This window comes from Castor canadensis, chromosome 9 (assembly GCF_047511655.1).
Source record: "Castor canadensis chromosome 9, mCasCan1.hap1v2, whole genome shotgun sequence".
Taxonomy (NCBI): domain Eukaryota; kingdom Metazoa; phylum Chordata; class Mammalia; order Rodentia; family Castoridae; genus Castor; species Castor canadensis.
In genome coordinates, this window is record NC_133394.1 from 114,460,283 (window position 1) to 114,470,479 (window position 10,197).

General features: G+C 40.4%; 1 protein-coding gene across 3 annotated transcripts in view; it reads left to right on the forward strand.

Annotated features, from left to right (window-relative positions):
- Usp46 (ubiquitin specific peptidase 46) overlaps positions 1–5,685 on the forward strand; it is a 61,011-nt gene extending 55,326 nt beyond the window's left edge. For all 3 annotated transcript variants that reach the window (XM_020161790.2, XM_074042266.1, XM_074042267.1), the window contains 3 exons: positions 420–617; positions 1,444–1,522; positions 2,519–5,685. In XM_020161790.2, coding sequence (XP_020017379.1) covers positions 420–617; positions 1,444–1,522; positions 2,519–2,620 — 379 coding nt within the window. In that variant the 3' untranslated portion in view covers positions 2,621–5,685. The remainder of the gene's footprint in view (positions 1–419; positions 618–1,443; positions 1,523–2,518) is intronic.
- The last annotated feature ends 4,512 nt before the right edge of the window (positions 5,686–10,197 follow it).

Here is a 10,197-nt window from a genome sequence, read left to right on the forward strand (position 1 = left end):
TTAGAACCGGAAGTTCCGGTCTGCATGCTTGGGCTTTGTCCTCTTTTCAACTTCTTCTCCTAACCTCTCAGCTCTCATGTGCATATCTTAGGAGTTGGATTATCCAAATATTTTCCATTCTGGGAGGCAGAGGGCAGTGTCAGAGAGCAATTATACATCATGCTTTTTATTGGTACACAAATTCTGGAGTGTCTGCTTTGATCAAACACAGGCACACTATTGAACTTTCCTCTTGCTGGCAGGCTCCAGGTACCCAAATATGTAGGAAGTCAGTCTCACAAGTGAGCACATTTTCCTTCTTGTGAGCTTTTTGGTTATTTGCTAGACCCTCTCCTGTTTTTGTTTGTGCAGGTGACCGTGTATTCTCTTTCCCTAAGAGGCTTTAGGTACAACTAATTTTCTGTTTCATGCTTTTTTAGGATGAGGGTAAAAAAGCTGCCCATGATTTTGGCCCTGCACCTAAAGCGGTTCAAGTACATGGAGCAGCTTCACAGGTACACCAAGCTGTCTTACCGGGTGGTCTTCCCTCTGGAGCTCCGGCTCTTCAACACCTCCAGTGATGCCGTGAACCTGGACCGCATGTATGACCTGGTCGCTGTGGTTGTTCACTGTGGCAGGTAAAGGTGGGTCAGGAAGCAGGTGCTTCCTGAGAAGCATAGGGATTGTCTTGTGGACATAGACTCAGCTGCACCCTCACTGGGTTGTGACACTCAGTACTTTTGGAACTGTCATCCAAACATTTGATTGCCTCAGAATATACAGATGTGTTGTTTAACAATAGAGATAAGTCATAAGAAATGTGGGAGCATATGGTTTCATCATTTTGTGAACATAATAAAGTATATAGCGTGCACTTACACAAACTAAGTCTGTGACATCAGTAGGTTGTGTTAGTCACTTTTTATTACTGTGATAAAATCCCTGGGAAAATTAACTTAAAGGAGGAAAGATTTATTTTAGCTTATAGTTTCAGAGGTTTCTGCCTGTGGTGAGGCACAAACATAATAACAGAAAGGCCTGGTAGAAGAAACCTCATTTTATGGCAGCCAGGAGGATGCTTTAAACTTCTAGGTATAGGTTCTGTCCTATACATAGAGAGGGCTGGCCTATGCATGGGGAATGGGTGGGTTCCTGAGGTTTGATCTCTTATTTCCTGGGTTCTGTACTAGGATCTGTCAATACCACAGTGAACATGACACATGTTATGGAGCCCTTCCCTCATGAAACTTTGGATATGGTGGGAAAGGTAGATAATGGGCAAGTGAGTACAAATCTCTGCACCACCAAAACCAAAACTCTGCTAGGTAATTTAGGATGTCGATTGATGCTCTGAGGAATAAACAGGGATTTTCTCCCCTAGAGAGTCACTGCTGACAAAGAAGTAAGCAGAGTTTTGTAAAATAAATGTTGGCTGCTAACTTTCTTGGATTTGTTCTTTTCTAGTGGTCCTAATCGTGGGCATTACATCACTATTGTGAAAAGTCACGGTTTCTGGCTTTTGTTTGATGATGACATTGTAGAGGTTGGTATGCAAATTCATCTCCAACAGGCATGCAGTGTAGCTGATACTGGGGGAGTCTACTGTGAACATTTTCTGAAATATGCCTGTTTGCCCATAATCCTACTTGAAAACACTTTACATTTTTATCAAAACTCAATTTTGCTGACTGCATTCTCCATGGAAAGGGAGAGGAGCAGGATTGTGGAATTATTCCTACTGTGTTCTTGTTAACTGCTCGGCCACACACACATGTAGTATCTCTGAATCTCAGGCCACCTAAAATCACACTGATACATAAGTCCCGTTTCTTGCTGTGACGAAAGTCCTTTCTGGTGCAGGGCAAATAATAGCTTTCAGAGTCCTGTTAAAATTCTGGTAAGAAATTTTTATTGTATTGATTATTGTTGAAAAATATATATTTTTGTCTGTGGGGCCCTGGACACCAAAGCATTGCATACAGATTTATTTTTTTTTTTTTTGGTGAGGTGACTTCGATACTCAAAGACATGACCTGAAAAAAAACAAAAAAAACAAAGACATGACCTGCTTTAACCTACTAGCGTAACTCTTGCAGGAGCTTCACAGCAAAGGAAATGAACTCTTTTGGCCTGAGGGAACTAAGGGTACGCCCAGGCCCTGCATGTGCTTTTTGAAAGACAATTGCTGGTTTCTTCCAAGAGCATTTGTGTATGGTTGCTGATAGATAAAATGGTGACTTTCTTTCCAGCCATTTGCAAATTATGTAATGATGTCCTTCTGTCAAGTCTATGGAATTAACTATTTGCTATCAAAAGTTCCTAGTTTTGCAGACATATTGCTCAATGGTAGAGTGCTAGCCTTACAGGCACGAGGCTCAGGGTTTGATCTCCAGCATCACAAATATACACCTAAAACCAGTTCTTAATTGTGACTTATAATAATCAGTGTTTCTCACATTTTATTGTATATTCTGTTCGTTTTTCTTTTTCTGGGACTCCTGGTAAATAATTGCATTGTTTTATTTTTCCTTCATTGCAGAAAATTGATGCTCAAGCTATTGAAGAATTCTATGGCCTGACGTCAGATATATCAAAAAATTCAGAATCTGGATATATTTTATTCTATCAGTCACGAGAATAACTTAAAAGAACTGTGGACTAATTCCAGTGGGGGAGAACGTTCAAAGCACTATTATCCAGTTTCTCTGCAGACCTCCTTCCCCAGCGGCCCACTGATACGACTCTGAGTCTCAATGGTCTGACTGTGTTAAACTTTGTCCCTTTGTTTTTTTACATGCAGCACTACTCTTGGTTTTATTTTGGTCTGAGGTAGAGTTAACTGCAATCAGATTGTAGTAAGAGTTATATGAATAACAGTTGCTAAGTTTAGAATTTGGGTAAATGCTATGACACTCCTTATGTGTGACTGAATTAGAATGACATTTCCTATGAATGACCCAGGTCATTCTGGTATTAAAACTTCCTAAATGGCATCGGGGGTCCTTTCCAATGCATTCCCCTTAACGTGTCCTGGAAGCATTGCTACCCATTTTTAACATGCCTATCTTTTCGGGCAGAGGGACAGAAGAACTGGGTGGATGTTCACCTTTTAGGGCTGCAACTATAGCTTTAAGTTTGTGCAAGTGAAAGTGTTTCAGAGTGAATAACCTCAATACTAAAAAGCCACCCTCCACGGGATGGAGTGAAGAAAGGCTGGTGTTGGTGGTGAGCGTCCACTCCAGGCTGTGCTTTCACAGCCATTAGAATTCCAGGGCCTAAGAAACGGAGCTCAGGGCAGGCAAAGCCAAGAGGAAGAAGTTTTTGTGGGTGGTGAAAAATTGCTTTTCTTACCTTTCTACCAAAACCAAGTTTCTGGAAAATAACTCGATGCTGTTAAGTTGTAGTGACACTTTTCTTCCGTAAGGTCCTGTGAGTTGAATTTACCCTGTATCTGACACTGCTGAGCTTTTTAAGCTATCATTGCAATCCCATTGATGTGCAGTCTGTGGTCTTAGGGCTGAAATGACACATGGACTGCCTGTGACACATGTCTCCTTAGCCAGTCAGCACCTGACACCCTTCCATATGAGGAGTAACAAAGCACTGCACCTTGATAACCATCAGCTGCGTCACACAGCTTAATTTTTTAAGTTTACTGAGGCGCTGGTGGGTCTCAGGGCTAACGATGAACCTCTGTAGAGGGAATGCTGGAGTTAGCTACATGTGAGTTGAGTCACAGGAAGTGTTAGTGGGTATGTGGAGGAATGAACAAGCTGGCGGCTGTTTCTCTGGCTCAGACTCCTAGAATGCTTGATACGACAGTTTTTTGGAAGAACCTCATCTCACTCTACTTACTTTTTTCACTTTCGTTATATATGTATTTATTAGAGCATTTGAGAGTATTGGTACCTTTTGCTAAAAAGGGTCAATTTGGTGTTTTGCTGTTGAGCTGTTTTTTGGTTTCCTACAAATGCTATGAGTCATAGATCTTGGCTTCCTTCAGGAATTCAGTGGAATTCCATACACTATAATATACTGTGAACATGTTATTTTGTTACCTAATATATCAGCAAATGAACATGCAAACTCTTGACGCATAATGTGAACTAAAACTGAAATAAAAAATGTTAGTGGCCATTTTGCAACCATGAAGAGGATAGCACTTTATCTAGATGAAAACTGGATTTCTTATTTTTGAAATATCTTGAATTGTTTATTGCTCAGAACTTAAAGCATGCCAACACTTCATTTGTTCATGCTTGAAGTTACATGTTTTATTCTTCACTGGAGAAGACAAAACAGGGTGATCTTCATGTTATTGTTTTATACAAGTGACACAAATGTACCTTGCCTTGGTTAGAGGCAAATTCATATTTATAAGTGTTTTGTCTTTTTTTTTTTTCCTCTATAAAATGTTCAGTAATCACTTACCTGGGAGGTGAGTCTTTATTCTTTAAGGAAAGGCACTTTCCAGTTGAAGGTCATTCTTACAGGGAAATGTTTGTACAACATATAACCCACATATAAGACTGCAAGTTACAAAGTTTAAGAAAATGATGGTCAATCTCTAATATGTTGGAATTGATTCATAAGAAAACTATTAAAATTGTCTTTGAAACGACTCTGGAAGCTAATTTGTTAGACAAAAAAGTTTCAATTGGAAGCCTGTAGAAGTAATTTTCTTTATTTTTTGAATATGTAAAGAGATTTTCCCAGTGATTTCACTGAAATACTTGCTTTTAATAGAGTCAGTTAAAATTCAGCATTCATGAATAGATTTTTGGGATTAAAAGAAAGATAAATGTGGAGAATATTGCACAGATATTCAAATAGTTGTGAGATATAGGAAAAGATTTGGAGAAAGACCAAACATATGTCTCCATCAACACTCCATTAGGTTTTTAAAATTTAGAGCTATCTGGTAATTCCTTACTTTTTCTTCTTCAATAAACAGAACAAACATTAGGCAGCTACATTTTTCCCCCAACCATTTGCTTTTATGTAAAAACAGTAGCATGCAAACACATTCTTATTTTCTATCACTCATTCCTAGTATAAAGCAGACAATGGTATGGGATATGTGAGACCTTTCCAAGGTCACAACAATGGCACAAAGGCTCAGCAGTGTTTCCTCCCATAACCTGGGGACTTCTGTGTCCTTTTTCAGCAGGAGTGAGAAGGCCTGCTGTATTTCTTTTAACTGCTGGATGTTTAAAAATCAGTTATAGTGTTTTACACTTTAAAAAGAAGAAATATTTGCTTTATTGGTTGCTTACTAGTTTAGCATCTAGATTATGGATCAGTATGCTAATAAGTTAATTTAAAAACAAATTTTGGTAAAAATGGTAACATCCAGTCCTATTATGTTAATGCATTTTTCCCTTCCAAGGCAACTTGAAGTGGATTGGTTTGAAGAGAGCAAGGACTAGCACAATCAGGGTATTGATTTGAATAGGAAACCAATCATACTTGGTTTTATGGCCTGGTTATATTTTGGATTTAAGATGAAATGAAATGGTCCCTATGCATTTATTTTCTTGGATACCCTTAATTTCACGGACATGCCTAACGAACTATGTTCTAACTGGTGCGTAGGGCTTATTTTAGATATTGGAGTGTAGCTTTATTACAGATGGATTTTATCTTTAAACATTGCATTTTGATCAACTTTGTATATTCATGTGTATTAAAATATTGTGCACTAAATGTTTCCCTCTGGTTTTCTATTATCTGGTCAAGGTGTTTATCACCATTCTTGTGGCTTACTCATACAAATGGCACGAGTCAGGAAGTTCTTTCCTATTTTTCTGCCTAATTAAATTTCTGTTTTCTAGTATTACATTAATTTATTTTTGGCTCCCATTTCTGTATATCCAAAGTAGTTACTGTAATTTGTGTGGCATTCACTTGATTGTGTTGCTTAAAAAAAAAAAGAGACTTGTAGTTTTTATTTAAAATGATCTGTATCTTAGTTTTTTTTTAATGTAACCCATTCAAGCACCTTAAGCAATAATGTCAATCTCGTGAAATTTCAATCAGTTTAATACCCTGCCTCTAAAATTGTTTGCAAAAAGATACAAATAAATAAAATAGGAATTTTCTTCCTAGAGAATTATATCCAGGTACTGTTACGCTTGTGGACCTAAAATCCTTTTTAGCAAGTGTGAGTCAGTGGTGGATCTCCTGTCCAGGGACTCACTGCAAACTTAATTTTGAAGTAGTAGAAAGGTAAAGATGATTCTGGTCATTGTGATATGTAAAGGCGATGCCGCTGTCAAGGTCGATAAAAATCAGTGTTCTGGAGATGTGTGGGGCAAGAGCACATTGAGAAAACCAGGGGATGACTACTAACTAGACATCGCAACAAATCCCTCGTTTGGGGCTTTACTAGTCACTAAAGGAAAGATCCACTCCTAAAAGAAGGAAGTGGTTTCCAGCTTGGAGGTCCCTTCAGCATCTGGTTTCTAGGAAGGAGTAGGAATGTGGTCCTGGCCCCCTGATCTTGATCTGTCTGATCTGTGGGAACCACAGCTTCAAGAATCCACAGCTGGATGCACTCTACACCCTACCCAGAAAGTAACTGTTGTAGGTCCTTGCCCTGCAGTCTCAGAGTTTATCCTACAGTTATCGTAGCCAGGGCTTCTTTTCCGAGTCGGTCACTTTGATGGGCCTGTGTGTAGACCAGAAGCTGTCATCTGTATGTGTGTGGACCAAGTTATGCAATACTGACCAAGAGCAAGAGGGACTGTACCATTAGGTGGTGAATCTCTTGGTTCCTGCCATCTTCAGTTGGGGCGATGCGGTTGAACCTGACTGAGAGGGAACAGAGGCTGTTGGGAAAGTCATCTGCCTGCCAGGAAGGCCACAGGAAGAGAAGACCATCTTGGAAGTCTTAGGAATGGGTTTTACTTTTCTAGGCCATCAATCAGGTGGGGTTTATAGGGTAGGCATGTCACTACCAAGGTAATCATTTCTGGAGAATGAGAAGTGTTCCTCTTTTCTTCAAAATTCCCTCCCTCTTTTCTTTCTTTCTTTTTTTTTCTTTTTTTCTTTTTCTTCTTTAGATCGTTTTTGATAGGGTCTTGTACTTCTGCTTAGGCTGGCTTGGACTATAATCTTACTACCTCCACCTCTGGAGTAAATGGGATGACAGGCCTCCAATACCATGCCTAGTCCTATGTCTTCATTGACACTTAAACACCTTTACCAGGGAATGAAGACTCCCATTCCTATTGCTTTATCTGAGGATAAAAAATCTTTGCTACATTGTTTTCTTTTTCTTGAGGGAAAGTTATGATTATGGGCCCAGTTCTAAAAACAAAGTAGGTAGAGCTGTCCTAAAGATGCCCCAGGTGGAGGAATTTCGAAGCAATTATTGGGCACCTTTTGGGGGTGGACGTTGTGATAGCAATTGGGACTTAGAAGGTAAAGCAGATAGGGTCTTCTTCTCATTTCTTCCCCCAAGGGAAAATGTGTGGAAAAGAAATTTAAATTTTAAGTTGTGGAAATAATGTGGGAATGCACAGGTGCTGGGTGTGGGTGTTACTGTGCAGATGGCATTGTGACATAGAGAGGCTCATTCCTTCCTTCCTTGGAATTTCTTCCCTGCTACATTTGGCATTGCCTTAACCTACCTTCTAACTCCTATGAACACACAAATTTAAAAATGAAGAAATAAATCCACAGGTTGCAGCAATGAACATGAGTGTCTCACCTCTTAATTCTCATGGTAAAAGAGCCAATATGTTGAAAATCCTAACAGTAGATTTTATGGAATCACATACTAAACAATCTATTTATATTATTACCAAATAATTAGAGCCTATTCAGACATAGCAAAATAACTCAGGGCACAGGAGTCTTAAAACTGACTATTGGTTTTAGTGGCTTAACCTGTGCTGGCACTTTTAGGTGCCTGATTTAAAGTGCTTTCAACCAAACACATGAGCAGCTTACAAATAAATGAAAGGTAATTTCATTTTTACTTGAGAGACCAGAGTTAGAAATGACATTACATTTTGTAAAGAGGATTCCTAATTTTGTGCCCATTCCCCCATGTGGTTTTGGGTTTGTTTCTTTGTTTCTGGGGATTGAACTCAGGGCCTTGGGCTTACTAGGCAGGTGCTCTACCACTTGAGCCATGCCTCCAGGCTGTAATTGTAATAAAATATTAACCTTGGACTATCATATTCAAGTTATAAATTTACAGCTGCATTTTTCACTTTTTTGTCTTCCAGGAGAACATAGAGATTGTGTGTAAAGCATGTGGAATTCCACAGCTCATCATGGGAAAGGTTGGGCAAGTGTGGAAGGTTGTGGTCCTATTTTGTTCTTACCCCCTTGTGATAGCAGAGGGCTTAGAAATGAAAAGGGAGACCTGGATAAGACTTGACTGGAAGGAAAATGGCTTGATGGATGGTTGGAGTCCTCTCCTGTGGAACCAACTCAACTATAATTATATTTTAGAGCCTCTGTTAGTGGACCTTGCCTGAGAGAACTTTGTGCACTGAGTCAACTCAAAAAAGAGAAACAAGAGTTTGGGGTGGGGGGGTTGGTACCTTCTGCAGCAAGCTAGGTTTCTGCACTTTAGAGTTCATCCATCTCTAGATTGAGAATTTCTGGTTTTTACTCTGAGGGGACTTAGAAAGATACACTGTACTGGAGATTGAACTCACACTTACTAGGCAAGTGATTACCACTTGAGCCATGCCCCCAATCCTTTTGCTTTTAGTTTGTTTTTCAGATAGAATCTCTCTCATTGGCCTCAGACTGTGATCCTCCCACCTCTGCCTCTCAAGGAGCTGGGATTACAGGTTGTACCATCATGCCCAGACAGAAAGATAATGAGTTATGTAAACTGTATGAAGAGACACAATTGCTCTCCCATGATGAATTGTTCAAAAACTCTTTGGAAACTATTTAAAAAGAAATAACTTCTGCATATTTTTCTACCCGCTACCCCAAACCCCAGAGAGGACACCACAAGTATAAATTGCTGACCTAGGTATGTTGCTGTGCCAGCTTGGATGTAGAAGGCTTCATCAGAAGTAGGGGAGGCAATAGAAAGGACAAAATCTTCCAGGATGTTCACCAGTTGATGTGGACTTTAAGTGACAAGGCGTCTGAGGGGCCTGTAGTGGTTTGTGAAGGATGAACTCACCGTGGGACCATGCTTAGATGAGAATTTGTACAGAATGTGGATGGATCTGAAAGTTAAGAGGAGGCGAATGAGGGGCTCCTTGCAACACCTGCCCCAATGTTCATTTGTCCTATGGAGTTAGATGGGATTCAGCTCAACCCCACAAGTGCTCTAGCTGAAAAGCAGCTCACAGGGTCTATGCCCTTTCTGTTGTTGCCACCTTGATCTCTGATAGAATTTTAAATACCTTTGGTAGTTGTGTGGAGAAACCTTGGACTTGGAACCACAGGTCCAGGTTCCATTGTGGGTTGGTCACCAGCCAATGCTGTCGTCATAGCATATGGAAAGCAAAGGGTCAGGAACCATAAGACGTGAGCACAAGGCTCGCCTGTTGCTTCCTGGTTGGATGGTGTTACAGGTGGACATACTGAGGTAGGATGACAATGGGTGACATTTGGAGGAGCTGCTGTTCCTCAGGTCCTCGAGGGAGACACAGACACAATTACAAAATGAAGGAAAGCTTGTGATAGCTAATTGCTCAAATAAGAAGTCCTGGGTACCATGCATTTAGAACTGGCTGGGACAGCAGCACCTCTGTTGCCTTCAGGAGCTGGCCTGGCTCTCACAGTTGGGCCATGCTGTGACTAATGAAGTCAGACAAGAAAACATATCCACTTAAAATTTTTTTCTAATCATAGGCAAAACCGAGGTCATGGTGTAAACCGTGAAATACCAACTTCCTCCTTCTGCCTAGTCCAGGGTCCTACTCCCTTCCCTGACAGCACCCAATCCCAGTAAGCCCCGGTATCTTGACCCTCCCCCAATTACCCAGTCAAAGATTCAGGCCTCTCAGTTCTAATCCCCCCTGTTCAGAGTGTGATTTCTGGTTTGCCGCAGGGAGCATTAAACTCAGTCTGTTCACCCTAGTTGTGTTCATAGTCTGGCTGAAGGGCATCAACCGAGGAGTATGGTGGACACAGCAGTAAGCCATTTCCTCTGGAGTCATCTGTTCTGAGTTGGTTGAAATAAGAGCCCCATATTCATTAGTGTCTTGCTGCCTAATTGATCTATAGCAACTC